The sequence below is a fragment of the Trypanosoma cruzi genome, genomic scaffold (assembly GCF_000209065.1).
Source record: "Trypanosoma cruzi strain CL Brener 1047053516987 genomic scaffold, whole genome shotgun sequence".
Lineage (NCBI taxonomy): Eukaryota > Euglenozoa > Kinetoplastea > Trypanosomatida > Trypanosomatidae > Trypanosoma > Trypanosoma cruzi.
In genome coordinates this window covers 233,405-249,448 of record NW_001849541.1, presented here as the reverse complement: position 1 = coordinate 249,448, position 16,044 = coordinate 233,405, and the positions used below count along the sequence as shown (strand labels likewise).

General features: G+C 50.5%; 7 protein-coding genes across 7 annotated transcripts, besides 8 other annotated features; all 7 read left to right on the top strand.

Moving 5' to 3' along the window:
* Positions 1-16,044: part of a sequence feature (heterozygous, non-Esmeraldo-like haplotype) that runs on past both edges of the window.
* Tc00.1047053504131.80 (hypothetical protein, conserved) lies at positions 600-1,193 on the top strand (the record flags this gene model as incomplete). The annotated part of the gene is made up of 1 exon (XM_810429.1): positions 600-1,193. The coding sequence occupies one exon, from the start codon at positions 600-602 to the stop codon at positions 1,191-1,193; it is 594 nt and encodes a 197-aa protein (XP_815522.1).
* Positions 1,535-3,343, top strand: Tc00.1047053504131.90 (hypothetical protein, conserved; the record flags this gene model as incomplete). The annotated part of the gene is made up of 1 exon (XM_810430.1): positions 1,535-3,343. One exon carries the CDS (start codon positions 1,535-1,537, stop codon positions 3,341-3,343), a length of 1,809 nt encoding a protein of 602 aa, XP_815523.1.
* Positions 3,563-3,612: a microsatellite.
* On the top strand, positions 3,855-6,131 carry Tc00.1047053504131.100 (DnaJ chaperone protein, putative; the record flags this gene model as incomplete). The annotated part of the gene is made up of 1 exon (XM_810431.1): positions 3,855-6,131. One exon carries the CDS (start codon positions 3,855-3,857, stop codon positions 6,129-6,131), a length of 2,277 nt encoding a protein of 758 aa, XP_815524.1.
* Positions 5,615-5,653: a microsatellite.
* Positions 6,334-6,369: a sequence feature (GA-rich).
* Positions 6,405-6,436: a microsatellite.
* Positions 6,484-7,242, top strand: Tc00.1047053504131.110 (hypothetical protein, conserved; the record flags this gene model as incomplete). The annotated part of the gene is made up of 1 exon (XM_810432.1): positions 6,484-7,242. One exon carries the CDS (start codon positions 6,484-6,486, stop codon positions 7,240-7,242), a length of 759 nt encoding a protein of 252 aa, XP_815525.1.
* Positions 7,421-7,469: a microsatellite.
* Positions 7,612-7,632: a microsatellite.
* On the top strand, positions 7,741-9,177 carry Tc00.1047053504131.120 (hypothetical protein, conserved; the record flags this gene model as incomplete). Its single annotated transcript, XM_810433.1, has 1 exon — positions 7,741-9,177. One exon carries the CDS (start codon positions 7,741-7,743, stop codon positions 9,175-9,177), a length of 1,437 nt encoding a protein of 478 aa, XP_815526.1.
* Positions 9,393-9,426: a microsatellite.
* On the top strand, positions 9,456-10,601 carry Tc00.1047053504131.130 (hypothetical protein, conserved; the record flags this gene model as incomplete). Its single annotated transcript, XM_810434.1, has 1 exon — positions 9,456-10,601. The coding sequence occupies one exon, from the start codon at positions 9,456-9,458 to the stop codon at positions 10,599-10,601; it is 1,146 nt and encodes a 381-aa protein (XP_815527.1).
* Positions 10,888-15,612, top strand: Tc00.1047053504131.140 (hypothetical protein, conserved; the record flags this gene model as incomplete). The annotated part of the gene is made up of 1 exon (XM_810435.1): positions 10,888-15,612. One exon carries the CDS (start codon positions 10,888-10,890, stop codon positions 15,610-15,612), a length of 4,725 nt encoding a protein of 1,574 aa, XP_815528.1.

The window sequence follows — 16,044 nt, the reverse complement described above, 5'->3', positions numbered from 1 at the left end:
GAAAAAACATTACACTTGAAACTCGAAAGAAGAGGGTACAACCGTTCGACTCCGGGAAACGAATCAAGAAGGCCTGGCGTGGTTGTGAAAATTTTTGGAGGGTGTGTTGGCACGACCAACGTCACAAGTGGAGTTCATTGCAGCAGTGGAAACGAGGCCTAGAGAGAGGAAGAGGAAGAAAAGAAGGAATAGTGACGGTGGAGTTCCGCCAATAAAAAATGGCAGCATCTGTGGACTTTAAATTGTCCTTTTATTTATCATGTATTGTGTAATGTATGTATGTATTTTTATTTATTGATTTGTGGATATGTGCCTTTCTCCTTTTTTTCTTTTCTTTATTGCCTCTACGACCGCCAGGACCTCCGACGACTCCCTATCATCTGCGCACAGAAACTCACTGGAGGGGCAAATTCCACTTAAAAGGTCCTCAAGAAGAAGAAGAAAAAAAAAAAAAACTTTACTGAAATTGGTTGCAATACATTTGTGTACATAACCGCACCTAAATCTTTATTTTGGTGTGTGTGTGGGCGGGGAGTGGGGAAAGGAGGGTTTGGACGTGGCGTGTGTATTTTCCCCGTTCCTTTTTCTTTTTGTCAGCGATGGACAAAACAAAGACGCTGGAGATGCTCAGTGGCATGAAATTCATGCAGCGGAAAGAGGAGACAAAACGTCGTCAACGCCTTGAGATGGACCAACAAAAACAGTTGGAGGAGCAACTGCAGGCAAAATCTGGCGCCCGTCATGGCACGAGTGGGATGTCTATTGGCTCCGCCTCACCCTTCACAAGGAAGAAAGCAACCGCAACTATTCTCTACGACAGCGGCTTCCCGCGGGAGTCTTACAGCCTTGCCCGGCGCTCCTTTCTACGGAAGGTCAGTAGTACTAGTGTCAGCACTAATGTTGCCGAGGACACTGCTGTAGGCCCAAGCGGTGGTGGTGGTGAGTGTGTCGAGAAGGCAAAGTGTGCAGGCAACGAAAATTGTGAAGAGGAGCCTCATCGTGGCGACACGGACGATTTGCATAGCGCTGGCAGTGAGGACGAGGATGATGCAACGATGTATGACCCAACAGCAGTCGGTGGCAACAGTAGCGGAAAGCGTTTCTGCGTCAAGCTGCGGGCGCCGGCGTTGCCAAAAGGGCTGGAGAAGCAAGTGGTCGCTGGGGAAAGAAAGAAGCGGCGGCGGCAGGAATAATGAAGAGGCGATGGTCGGGATGCACTCTGATGCGTCACTTATGCCATGAAAAAGAAAAAAAAAAAACAGAATAAACAAAGAGGTAAAAAGGTCCCCAAATGACAGAAATGGAATGACGGCGTTAAAATGTAATTCGTGACTGCACGTCCAGTTGCAACAGCAAGCCGTCCCCCCATGCACACTGCAGTGCAATGGATTGATATATATATATATTATGAATTGTTGTTGTTTTGCCTTTCTTTCTTAGTGTTTATTGCTGTTGCTTTGTATTTTCCCTTTTTTTTTCTTGTGTGTGTGGTCTTTTGACGGAGAGGCACAGCACTTTGCGGGCGTCATCCTCCATGTCGGAACAACAACAGCCGAAGCAGCGCACCGCCGTTTCTGTGACTGCCGCCAGCAAGGCGGAGGTGACGGTGGAGGAAAACTTTGCCGCGATGCGCCACGCCGCGATGTCGATGTTCAAGCAGCGCACAAAGGACCTCACAATGGTGTCTGCACTGACCACTGAGGCGGAAGTAGTGGAGAAGCTTAACTGCCAGGTGCAGTCGACCATCAACAGTCTGCAGGAGCAGAAGGCAATTCTGGAGGCGAGGATTGAAGCGGAGGAGCGCCGCGTGAAGGAACGTGAGGAGCAGCTGCGAGGGGTCCACACAATGCTCGCCCAAATGAAGGAGGATCAGGGTGTTTTCTCTGGCGTACGGCGTTCCTCTGAGAAGATTGCTATGACACTCCATCAGTTCGTAACGCAGTACACAGCAAAGGGTGGTAACGTTGTGCATCTTCTGGAACGGTGCCATGAACGGACTCATGGACGGGCACCGAATGAGTGGCGGACGGCAACGAATGATCTTCGAAGGCGTCAATCTGTTCTGGAGGAGCATATCAAACACATTGAGACACATCAGACAACTCCTTCCGGCTTTGCAGATATTTTGCTGGAGTGGTCTCGTGGGGTGTGGAAGCAGCAACACGAGTGTGCGACGGCACTACATGTGTGTGAGCAGCTGCTCTCTCATGATGCCTTGGGCGCTATTCGCGAACTACTACCGCCACCCACACTTGTCTACGGCTACGATAGTTTGGATGAGGATTGTGACATTTATGCGGATGCCTGCATGCGTGAGATTGACAATCTTGTCGGTGTGGGAAAGACCATTGAGGGCGAAGGTGAAAATGTGGGTCTTTGCTGCGCTGTTGTTCCAAGCGAGCGAGTGGAGATGGCGCGGTCACGCTGGATATCCGTTCATCGCTTAAGACTCTCCTTGCGAGAAGTTGTCGCGGCATCATGTGACCTTTCCAAAGAATTGGAAGAGCAGCTCATGTTGGTAAAGCTCATATCAGATCGCGTTGTTGTCTTGGATGCACAGATTGAAGATGCTCAGTCCAACCTGCAACAGGATTCTATCACAATACAGAGAGAAAGGGAAATGCATGAAAATTTGTTTTCCTCCTGGCAAAAGGCATTACAAACGTCAACTGTGCACATGCAGTGCGAGGCCACATGCCGCTCCGCAGTGGAGAGCAAGGAGACCGATATGGCGAGGCAAGAGGTCGAGCTGGAGGCCAAAACGGCGGAGATGGAGGCGCAGTGGACGACTCTTCACACTCAAGCGATGCAACTTTACACCACGCTTCTGGTTGAGGAGCAGCAAAGAGCGGAAGCCCTGTGCCACCTAACCTCCGCCACGGGTGAGCAGAGAACACAAGAAACGCGACTGGTCGCTCTCCACGAGGTCTGTGAGAAGTTCGAAGGTGCGGTGCGGCAGGAGTGTGACGAGATGGATCGGTGTGCACTCGCCATTGTGAATCATGCCTCCCATGGGATGGGGGCGGGGGCGGCAGGACAGGGCAACGGGAAGGACGAAAACAACGAGGCGGTGGAGAAGGAAGATTCCACTCGAGCCTCCGCAATAAACGACCTTCTCGAGCAACTCCTGCAGTGCCAAAGGAACGAGGAGAAGGAGGAGGCGCAGCGGGAGAGCGTTGCGTTGAGTTCTTTGATGGCATCAACGGGACTGGACGCGGAATTGTTGCAGCGCGCAGCCGATTCACTTGCCGGCCTCCAGCAGAAGGTGGATCGTGAAATGGGGATCCACCTCCAGTGGAGGCAAGAGACAGAAAAAGAGCTGCTCACCTTTGCAGTCGAGTGAACCCACTTTGTTTTTTTGTTTTGTTTTGTTTTCTGGCCCTATTAATTATCCCCCTCTATTTTTGGTCTCGTCCATGCATTTGTTCTGGTTGGGCTTGTGCCTTTTCACAGTGGTCCTGCCACGCGATCCTCACACGCACCAGGACGACAGACGGTGCCATGTACAGACACACACTGGCACGGCCACAGCCGTCGCCCAGCCAAGATGTCTGCCTTCTCGTTTTTTGTTTTTGTTTTTTATTTTTCTTTTTTGTTTTTTTTTTCTTTTTTACGATTTCTCCCACTTTCTGTGCGTGTGTCCATGTAAGCGATGGCGTTGATTGTCTTCCTTTTTCGTTGTTTTTGTGGTTTATTTGTTTTTCTTTTTTCTTTTCTCGTTTTGTGGTTTTTGCGCGTCACCGCCATGAGTGTACATCACAGTGTGTGTAGCACCACGACACGTACGCATCGCAGAAGACATTGAAGTTAGGAGCGTCCCCCTCACAGAAACAAGTAAAAAAAAAAAAAGGGAAATGAACCGACTCCAAAATTTTTTAACAACGCGTCTGCTGCTGCTCCTGGTGGCGTTGTTGGTGCTTTTTTTTCTTTCAACCCCGGCAGAAGCTCGTCTGTTTGCCTACTCCAATAACGATGACTTGTACGCGCGCCTTGGTGTTGGTCGGGGAGCGACAAAGGACGAAATCAAAAAGGCCTTTCGTAAGATCACTCGCGAGCATCACCCGGACATGCAGGAGACGCACGAGGCAAAGGAGGCAGCAAAGGAGTACATGGTGAAGGTGCTGCAGGCGTACAAGGTGTTGTCTGACGACATTCAGCGACAGGACTATGACGCTTTTGGAAAAATCCCCGGAGAGGCCTTCGACTCCGCGTCATTTACGGCGCAGGAAATATTTGAATACTTTCATCAGCAGTCGCCCATTCTCTCCAAGACTCACCAGCTGGAATCGCTATCGGTGTTGCAGCGGATACTAAACTTCCGTGGAAATCGACTTTTTCTCCTGCAGGTGTACGATGACAGCTGCAAATCCTGCCGCTGGTTTGCCTCCACCTGGGAGGGCTTGACGCAGTCGAGTCTTGTTGAAGGTGTCGTCGTGGAGATGTTCCGCATTGACGCCTACTCCACGGAAGGCCCACAGCTGCTAGATGCACTTGGCATCTCATACAAAGGCGAGATTGGGATATACGCCATTATTGATGGGAAGAAATGGGCAATGCCCCATCTAAAAACTGTGGTGAGCTCGCGGAGTGGGCGTAACGCCTTCACATCGCTCTTGGACTTTGTCATGAGTTTCTTTTACGATAAATACATTGAAATAAATTCTCTGAAGGTGGAGAATAATAATACACAGTATATCCTGGAGTGGCTGCAAGAGGAACGTGGTAGTGCGGATGCCGTTCGCGTTCTTTTGCCGCCGCTGACCGTGGAGTCCATTGCTCTCACCCTGTCGTATAAATATGAGGGTGTGGCCGTAGTTCGCTCCGTGTCGCGGGAAGCACTTATTGGTTTTGTGGAGAACCACTGCGAGCAGACGGTGGAGATGCGTGGTCGTGACGGTGAAGTGATACCGAAGCCGGAATTCATTGTGGTATCCTTGCAGCAGCTTACCCGCGTTACTGACATGACATCCAAATCAATTGGAGAGTCAAAAGTCGTAATGAACTGCAGCAGAATCAACGTTGGCGTCAGTGCCACTCTCTCCTATCGCAAAGCTGACTCTTTTTTGAGCGATGCATTGCCCCCACGGCACCCAGGAATGGCAAACATGAAATATGTGACGGGAACGTCTCTCTACGAACTGTGTCGACGGCATTGTCTGTTGTGGTTGCGTGAGAGCTGCGTGAAGCCGCCAAGTGAAACTTGGAAGAACGCCCTACAGGGAAATTACAAACCGTTTTCGGTGGGGTATTTGTGCCTGGATAGTGAGGCTGGACTGCGGGAGGCCCTAGCAACACCGACACCCGACACGCTTGTAGCCATTGTGGATGGCGATGAGTACAATCTTCATTTTCTTCTCCCTGAACCTGAGCCGAGCCAAATTGCGAGGGCGCTCTCGAACCTGTTATCAGAAGAACAAGAGAGTACCCCACTTCGCCTCAAAACACCCTTGTCGCTTCTGATGACATCCCAGCCGTTTCATTTGTCGTATATGCAGTACTTTTACATCAATTCCCGATGGATCTTCAGCCTTATTTACCCATTTTTTTCCAACTCCTATCCGTTTTTGATGATGTTCATTATGCACAAACTTCTCAACCGGTTCAATCTTTTGGGCAACAACAACAACAACAACAGCAACAGCAGCAACAGCAATAGTACCAACCGCAACGGAGGAGCCACGGCTTTCACCACGAGCAGTGCAACCGCCAATAACGGTGGAAACAGAGACGGTAATGCAACCAATAGCAGGGCAAATAAGAAGGAAGTTTCTCCCTTCACTGCGGCAGACTTGGAGGCGGCAAAGGATGCGAAGGGATTTCTTCTTCTCTTTTTCCAAAATGGCAAAGAGGAGATGCCGGCCCTTCCTCCCATTACGGAAGACTCACGATTCACAGTACGCCTTGTGTCGCCAACAGACCCACGTTGGGACTCGTGGCTTTCCGAGCAAAGATCGCAGGGAGAAGAAACCTCCAAGGGCGAAGGCTCATCAACAGAAGCCAAGGAACCAACGGTTGTCGCCATAAGACAAGGAAAGATGAAGGCAACAGTAAAGCCCCCCAACGCGGCGATGGATTCATGGTTGTGCGATCTTCTTGATGGAACCATCACGGCAACGGCACCCCTTCCATAAAAGCCTTTCGTGCATCTGCGTGTGCCGTTCTTTTCTGGTCACACATAACGATAATTCTCCGTTAGAGCCAGAAACATTTTTATCGGTGCTGTTTCGTTGGGGTAAATAATTGATGCGTGAGCGGGTCGAGTTGAGAAGAGAGGGGCATCTGTGGAATTCCCTTTATTTCCATGATTTTTCTCATTTATTTATTTATTTATTAAGAGAGAAACAAAGAAAGAGAGAGGGAGAAAGAGGGTGGGGAAAGGCCTTATTGTTGTTCACTTCTCCGCGTTATTATTATTATTATTATTATTATTATTATTCTGTACTGCTTTTGCTGTTTACATTCTCCGCTTTTAGTGAAATACACATGCCCCAGTGGCACCCATCTATGCGCGCCCCAGGGACCGGTGCAGACGCCATCTACACGAGCGCAGAGGCCGCAAAACGCTCACTATTGAAGCTGCAACCGATCCCTTCCTTTGAGCTTTACAAGGGTGCGCGTGAGGAGGAGCTTCTCTGTTACCGCAGCGTATGCCGCGTGATTTGCATGCGAAGTGGCGGACGGTTGACGAAGCAGCAGACACGTATCTTAGAAGACTTGAGGGAGGAACTCTGTATCCCTACCCAGCGGGCAGACGCAGAGATGTTGGAAGCACTGGAGGATGTGCTGGTCTCAAGCGTCGCCGCCTCTGGTGTACTAAAGCGGCGTGAGGACTTCTTTGACGGTGTGGCAGATGTGCCACTCGAGGCCATTCACGAGGGGGAGAGGGCTCATGATGACCACAGCTCGCTGTACGCCCCGCCAGCAAAGGTGCCACGAAAGGAAAATGCAACGGCCGGTGCTGCAGCAACAGCGACAACAACGGCATCAAGCTCGTGGCGCCGAGGAGTAACATCGAAAAACTCTCAAGCTTTGCTTCTCAAAACCATAGATAAAATTGGCCATGAAGTTAACACAATAAGCGGTAAGTTTCTTTCTGCTGTTTCCGTGGCTGATCAAGAAGCGTTTCGGCGAGAGTTGCTCATGAGGCGAGAGCGGCTATTGCTGCTGTTGAAGGAAGCAGAGGGCAACGCGATCGACGTGTCCGGAAGTTCCAGTGCAATTCCCTCGGAGCATGGCTTCTGATTTGTACTGCTTCATTGTGCCGCCTCACTGGGTTACGATGGTATTGCCAGTTTTTTAGGCCGTCACATTTCGACATGGTCGCGGGCAGGAACAAATAAAACTTGTGCTTTTGGGGGGGCGCTGTTTTCATGGGACGCGAATTGCGATTTTTATCCCCACTTCTTTATTTCTTGAGACCTATATCTACCTATTTATCTAGATATATATATATATATATATCTTTATATCTGTTTGTTTCTTTGTACTTGTGTTTTTCTTTTTCTTGTTGTTGGACTTTTGAAGGGGGAGCTCTTCAAACGCCAAATGCTCGGGGTTTTTTCTTCTCACACTCTCTGATGGATGTGTTGTGCGCGTTTCTGTTTTTGCTTTTTGTTGTTGTTGTTGTTGTTGGAGCATTCCGTGACACGTTTGTTTGTGTGTGAAAGACAGCTTTGGTGGGGAGTTGTGTGCTGGGGTGATGCTTTATTTTTTCCTTCGACACGGAAAAAATTGTTAGGAATGCAGTGCAGTCTCCGTGTCTGCTCGCATACCTCAGTGAGGTGCCGGAGGAAGCAATACCACGGCACGCGTGCTGCCCTCCAGTTTGTCACGCCGCTGCTGGTCGATGCTCTCCATGCGGCTTCCTCCTCGCCACTGGACGTGCGACGCAAGGAGTTGGCGTCGGCGCTGGTGGGTGTTCCACCGTCTCTGTCGCATGAGGGCCCACTCGCTTGTAGTCATTTGCAAGCCCTTGCAGGCCTTTGTGAGGGGAATTTGCTCCGCTTGCTGTCGGAAACCTTTTCCGATGTTTTGGAGGCGCCACAGACTTCACATGTGGCAGAGATGTGGTCTTCTTCCCTGCAGGAGACGTACGTGCGCGAGTTGGCGCGTGCGCGCGCTGCGGAGTGCAATCGATCATTTCCCCGGCGATTCGAGGCTGGAATGACGGCCCACAACGTGTTTGGTGGCGCCATTAAAGACGCCTGTGCGTTTGGCCGCGAAGAGCAAATCAGGAGAGAAGAGGACGTGGAACAGGTGGGGGCCGGGCGGTGGTCTCAACTTATTGACGACTACACGCTGATGCTGCCGGACCGCTCCCCGCTTCACGAGTTGGAGAATTTGCCGCAGGAGATTGGCATCGGTGAACTGCTGGCGTCGCTTTTTTCTTGGATGGGTGACGAAAAGGAGGAAATTCAGACGATCATGGATGTTGGCGGTGGCAATGGGTTTCTCGCAGCCCAATTAGCGGAAATATTTCGCTGTGAGTCAATCGTTGTGGATCCCTTCACCCCAAAACATGCCATTGACAATGGCGACTTTCCGCACTGGGTGGAACCGTCGAGGCGCCGGCCACGTGTTCCGCGTCAACATCCACTGTGCCGCATTCGTCAGCGCCTCACTGATGTCAACTGGAAATCTACCCCGCTAAATTTTAATCGTTGTACTATGATTGCGAAGCATCTGTGCGGGACTGCTATCGACACATGCATACACCACCTGCAGTTTGTTGATAGGCTGCCTCGCATCATGGTGCTTGTTCCCTGTTGCTTCAACAAGGGCAATTTTGTGGAGTACTGCAACCCCGTATACCTCCACAGCGCAGCCGGTGTGAAGACGGAGATGGCCTGGAATCGTTGGACGCGGCTCACAGATTGGAATCGATCGAGCTACCAGCAATTTACCGCCTCTACGCGTCCAGTGAAATGCTGCAGCGACCCGGTGAAAATGGGGCATCAAAAGATGAAAAAGTTGCAACATTTTTTGCCATGCATGGATGACATTGCCTTCATGGCAGAGGCGGTCATCAACCACGGACGTGTACTTTGGCTTCGACAGTTGGGGTATCATGCCCTCACCGTCTCGTACGTTCCTCGTTGCGTCACGCCAAAAAATCGCGCTATTGTCGCCATTCGTGACGTCAAACCCGTAGCACAACATTTGCAGAAGGGAGTGTAACCGCAGACTTTTACAAATTCTTAGGTGTGGTTGTTGTTAAATAAATAAACATATTTGTAATATAATATTACACGTATAATCATACTTATGCTTATCTTCTTTTTGCTGCCGCGCCATGTACTCAAATGTATCAAAATGTAAAGGCAATTTCAACACCGATTTAATTTTTTTTTCTCCCCCAGCAGAGTATCTAGTTATCAATGGAATAACTGTTTATAATAATAATAATCATAATAATAATAATAACAAAAAAAAAAACATATATATATATAGTGCCCATGCGCCGTCGTGACATGCACGGACGCTTCATATGGCGCAAAAAGGCAGTGGAATATTTGTTTGTCATCATTTGTTTCCTCACATTCCAGATATTGTTTGGACTTCTGGTTATGCGTAATAGTACACCATGCATGGGAAACTTGGCGGTACGGGATAACACTACTGCTGCAAACACCGTCAGCGGCCCTTCGAGCCATGAGTACCGTATCTTTGTCTTTGCATACGCACGACCAGATGGACTCAGGAAGACGCTGTATTCCTTGTTGGAATCAGACTACTCCAAGGCACCTGTTGGCTCTCTCACCTTGGAGGTGTTTGTGGATTTCAGAAAACATGAAAGCCTCCAGATGCAGCAGAAGCAATCCGGCATTCTGCAGTTTCTCAGGACTTTCAAGTGGCCTTACGGTCAGTACAAAATACACCAGCGGCTGACAAACGTTGGCCTCCGAATTTCGATCATGGAGGCGTGGCAGCCAACGAGTGACCGCGAGGTGGCCGCGTTCTTTGAGGACGATGTGGTGGTTTCACCGTACTGGTTCTCCTGGGTATACGATGCACTTGCCCACTACGCACCAGTCGGCGCCCAGGGTGCCATAGAAACTGAGTCCCGCTTCATTGGCTTTGGTCTGTTTCGGCCCATATTTGACGAGCTGTCGAGAAGGCGCGTCCATGTGAAGAATGACTACGCCCCGTTTCTCCTCCAACAACCCTGCAGCTGGGGAGCAGTGTATCTCCCCGGGCCCTGGCGAAGGTTCCGGGAGCTCTTTGAGAAGGACAAGAACAGGGACCCAACCGTAAAGCGACCGGAAGGGGCACTGACTCCTGTAAGCAACTCGTGGAAATACAATTCCTCGTGGAAGAAGTACCTCATCTACTACATGTGCTTGAATGGCTGGTACATGATGTATCCGAACCTTCCCGAGAAGCTTGTGCTTTCTACCAGTCTTCTACTCCCGGGGGAGCACCCAACACCGCCAAAGAAGCTCTTTTTACTCGACGTGCTTCGGAAGGAGCACCTGGAGAAGGATTGTGTAAAAGAATCGCTTAGCAAATTTACGAACATGAAAGGCATGCAGGTATATGACTTAATGTTTGATAAAGCACGGACCGTGGACGACCTCATGCCGAAAGCGGATGAGGCCTAGCGATGGGTGGCGCATGACATCTTATATTGTTTTACTGCTTACCGTTGTGAAGCATCTTTGCTGTTTTCTTCACACTTATTTGTCAGAGACTCATTTTTTTATTTATTATTATGTTTGTTTTCTACATTCTAAATTCCTTATGCGCTTTTTGAGGATTCGTTTGTACTTTTTACTTTTGCTTCTAAATGTTGCGTATGTTGATTTGAAGAATAAATACGTAGCTTTGAATTTGGCAGCTTGTTGGTGTGGGTGTTTAAAGGGGGAACTGTGTGAGTGCTGCTGAGGCATGGCGTTAGTCGAGCCATTAGTGGGCTACTTGCTTTCCAAGTATGCGGCCACTGTCACGGAGGGTCTCGAGAAGATTCGCCATCACGCGAAGACCGACGGGACATTTGCATCCGCCTTCCTGCTTCATCCGCAGGGGCTCTTGGCGCTTCAGGAATTGATGCAGAAACGGGAGTTATGTGCTCTGGCGCTACAGACGGTGACACAGCTGGTGGAATCGTCTGATAACGCGGGTGCGCGTTCAGGTGCCTTGCGAGAGATGTGTCGTGGCAAGTCGTTCTGGGTGCTGCGAAAAGGACTTGCGTCTCTCTCCGATGCGATGCTGCCTGTGACGATGGCTGCACTGCAATTTCTTGTGGTTGTTGCAGGCAGCCTCCCCAAGTTGGTTCTCTCCCGGTTTGGGAACACGGTGCCGCTTCACCTTTCGTGCTTCTCTCTTCAGCTGCCGTATTCGCTGCGACGCGTTAGAGTGGCACGGGCGCAGTTTCTTATAAGCCTTGTTGCCTCCCCGCACGCGAACACCGTGGAGATTGTGGTCTGCGCGCACGGGTACCTCACCCACCTTCTGGAGGATGCCGCGGAGCTGTTGCAGGAGGGCACTGAAAAGGGCCTCGACATCGCTCGTGCGGCCCTTCGTGTATTTGGTGAACATTTTGTGGAGGGAAATATTCCGGCGACGCGAAAGCGATCGGTTCTTCTGGCGCAGAAGAACATCATCCGTCTGCTTGTGAAGGCTCTTGATCATGCGCTGGTGTCGGAATACGCGTACGGCATTTTATGCCGAATTGTGGTGGAGCTGCTGGAATCCCCGTGCGACTATCAAGTGATGCGCCTTGAGGCAGAGGACAGGGGGATGCCGAACTACCTGCTTTTTTTCATCCTGCGTCAGTTGCGGCCAAAGAGCTCTCCGGCATCGGCACGCCTGGTAATATTTATACTGCACCAGGCACCGGACTTGATCCGACCCTTTTTCACGCGTGTCTCCAGTCATCTTGGAGAAGAGGGCGGCACGAGCCGTATTTCCTCCACCACCGCCACGGTGGCTACGTTGAATCTCATGACTCGCGCCATGCTCACGCCGATTCCGTACCATTTGGCTGCTGGCAAAGCAAGGCTAGTGCAAGTGGAGGCGAGTGCGACGAGGTTCTTCTCAATGAGTTCAGAACATGTGGCTGATGAAATATGCCCCTCATGGGTGGCGGAGTACGTGCATCGTCTCATCAATGGGTCCAGTGACTTGTTATTGCTCTTGTTTTCCATTCAGTTAACATGCGCCATCCTTACAAGGGCCAAAGCCATTCAACGCCTCGTGGCGAAGCTGCAGGATGTTCAATCGAACGATGAAAAGAATAAAGGTAACCGTCAAGAGTGGGAAACATTTGATGCCAAATTGCAATCTGCCTTGCTGAAGGCTATTCCTCGTCGGGAAGAGTTTTGGCATCGAATGACGCAACAGCTTCATCCCATGATGATTTCCTCGTCCAACGCAAATGGAAACACCACGCGGGGACCTGAGGAGAAGGCTTTCTTTTTGTCCCAACGTATGTTCCTTCTTATGGAATTATACGGGGAAGTGTTTCAGCTGCGCATCTCATGGCTGAGTGCGGTTCCGTCATTTCTTCCAACGTTTTGTGCGTGTGCCAATCCTATTGAGGATGCCTTGCGTCGTGGTGAAGGTGCGGTCACAACTTGGCCAGCAGTAAGCGTGTCCGCTCTCTGTTCGCTCCTCGTATCCGCACTTTCGCATGGCGTCTCGATGACAAAGCTGCACCACGTCACAATGAGTGGTGCAAAAAAGGGGGTGTTGGAGTGGCCTCTCTTGTTGAGTGTAATGCTGTGGGCTGTAAAGCACCGCAGTCCGTGTGATGAGGAGGGTCAATTGGCATGGGCGTGGGTAGCGCGATTGATGCAGTGGACTGTGCACGGTGTGACTGTGAGTTTTGTGTGCGAATTGGAGGAGGCGTTCTTGTGGCTTGCGGCGATGGACGAGTCAACGATTCCGTGCTTTGTGCATCTCATTAATTATTTGCTGCAGCGAAGCCTGTCAAAGGCCGCGGATCGCATTGCGCACGAGCTGATGCTGGGAGATGCTGGCATCATCGTTTGCGCCGCCCGGACCTTTGTGGCCAAAGCCGAGGTGAAATCCGCGTCGAATGGCGGCAGTGCTGTGGGAATGAAGGATAACACCAATAACAAAAGCAACAGCGAAGGCACTGTGGTGGTGCGGAGGGGAAATGATGGAAGGCAGCAGCAGCAGCAGCAGAAGGAGAATAAGAGGTCATGGCATGAATGTAACAACAAGAGGGATGATAGGGAGCCGACGGGCGCTGCCACAGGCGGTGGGAATGATTTCTGGACAGTCGACCTGCAGGAGCACGTAGCGGCGTTTAAAAAAGTCACGGAGCGGGTCGCGTGTGAGTGGTCGGATCGCGGCGAACGCATGAGGGAAACACTACCAATTGTCTTCAAGAACGCACGCAACGATGAGTCCGGCAAGCGGCGCATCGCACTGACGATGCTGCAGGCCGAAAAGGATCATTGCTCCCTGCGGCCTATTCACGATCAACTTCTCGAATTCTGCCGAACACTGCGGTCGCCGATGCCAGCGACAGATGTCGAAGAGGAGGAAATGATGCTGCTTACCATCGCCCGCACCGGTGACGTTCATGCACTGCGACGGCACTTTGGCGAAGACAAAATGTCCCCTCCGTCCGTTTGGTGCCTATCCGCCTCGCTGGGGTGGGAATTGGCGGGACTTTTCTTACGATGCCTCCATGAACTCAGCGGAGAAATTATCAGCGAACCGGAAAGTGCGAACGAGGCTTATTGCAGTGTTCTTGACTGTAGCCAGTACCTCTTGAAAAACATTGCGAATGATGCAACAGATGTCACGCGTGTTTTACTCGATCGTTCCCTTCAAGAAGGTAAAATTGCGGGATTTTTTCTCCTTCTTCTGGCAGCCACGCGGTTGCTGCTGCATGGGCATGCTAAGCGTGCAGTTATTGGGTCCGCATTGCAAGTTCACCTGGAGAGTGAAACCTTTGAGGCCATTTCACGACTTCTCTTGCGCACATACTCGGGAACGGTTTCGACGATGGATCGCATACGGTACACCACACTGCTTACTCTTTGTTACCTGCAACAGGCACAGCGGGGTGCTGTGACACATCCTTATGGTGACAATACGGGGGAAATGCGGCTTGCCATGGAAGGCGAAGATGATGCGGAGAAGGAGGATCACGACAGATCGTTGGTTGAATTGCAAACGGCGACAAGTTTACGTGTTTTTAGTGGCATTCTGGTGCCGCAGCAAATGCTGGACCAACGGTTTCTCATCATGGATCACCAAAAAACTCCTCATGTTGCACCCGAGGTTGATATGTTGTCTCTTCTTGTGGACATGTGGACAGACGAGGAAGTGGTTACGGCGGCGTTGCAGTGCCCTGCACGTCTACACAACACAATCTTGGTGAATGCAAAAGTGGACGCGGGTTGGGAGGTTCTTCGAAGCCTCTTTCCAGAATTCTCGGTGCAGGATGACATCATGTTGGCGTCGTTTGATGAACTCACCGCGACAACTGTCATGGATCCACGTTATTTACTGCCGCTTCTCCACACCGTGCTCTCCTTGCCAGTAGAACAACTCCCGCGAACAAACATTGGAACTAAATGCATTCCATTTCTTTTGCGGTCATTGTCCTTTACGGACCCGCAGCTCAGACGCTTGGGCGCGGCGGCATTGTCTGCCGTATGGACACCAAGTGGCCCCACACGCATTGTTGTTGGTTTTGCTCGATTAAAACTGACACAGCTGGCCAGCAAGAAGGGGCGGGCCAAATATCCGCAAGGAAAAGAAGGGGAATTCACATGGAACTGTCCACGACTCCCTGCCCCCATCTCTGCCTTTTTAGTGATGGTGCTCCATCCCCTCTCCAATGCGGATTATCCATTGCACAACGATATTATGCGATTTTTGCTTGAGACACAAGAGGCCTTTTCAAATCCAGTTCCACTTCATCACTTCTTGACGTCGTTCCCCCTCGCGTGCATCACAACGCCTCTGATGATTAAACGTCAGGAAAAAACTCAGAACAGGACAAGCGGACATGTTGCCGCTGCTTTTGCGGAGGTAGCACGGGAACTGCAATCGGAAGCGCCCACTCATTTAAACTTCATTCTTCGTTTGATTCAGTTTGGGTGTCAGACAAATGGGGATATGATGGCACTCCTTGGATCGGAGTCTCTGCAGGCGATGATGGTAATTGTCTCCATGGTGGCTGCTTCCGCAGAAATCCGCCTGGAGTTCCTGCAATGTATTCATTTTGCCTGCACTACTTCCTCCGCTGTGGCAAAGCAGGCAATGGAAAAAGGTCATGTGTTGTCCTGGCTTTTTGGCTTTGCGTTTCAGCTGATACGCGAGTACGGTGAGTGTGTGTACATGTACGGTGAGCCGCTCTTTATGGAGGTGCTTACGTTGCTGCGGAAACTCTCGCCACTCTCTCTTGTCTCGCCACTTCACGCCCAGCAGGTGCAGCAGCAGCTTGAGCTCATTCGTGACGGATTGCTTGCGAACCACGTGACGACAAAAGACGTGCTGGATGGAGTGGAAGAAATCCTGAAGGAAATGCGCAGCAGAGAAGGGGCGTCCGCAGGGACGGCACCGATGAGAAAAAGGCAGACTTTGCATAACAATGCGCGTCCAACGCAAAGAACAAAGCGAAGGTGAATGTGAGTACCGTGTGCGTCCGCATCTTACACACAAATGCGCATGCACATGCTCAGGGAGAATGAAAGGATGAAAAAAAAAGAATGGCGAGTTACTTCTGTTCCCAACGCAAAACACGCACAGATGCAATATATTATTCATACATGCATACATACATACGGTTAAAAGGGAGTGGGAAGCCCATGAATGAAAAAGAAACGACAGGAGGAAACAAATAATGAAAAGAATGGGGAAAATGGAGTGAGGAAGGAAGGGTGAAATCGTAACGACATTAAGGGGACGGATAACCAACACCGCACCGTTCATCTCAATTCTCCCTCCTCAGCTTTTATCAACACTCTTGTTGTCATTTCCTGTTGAGCCCTCATGGTGCTTTATTTACTTCATTTCCATCGTCATTACTGAGGGAGAGTGGGAAATTTTGTTTCTCTT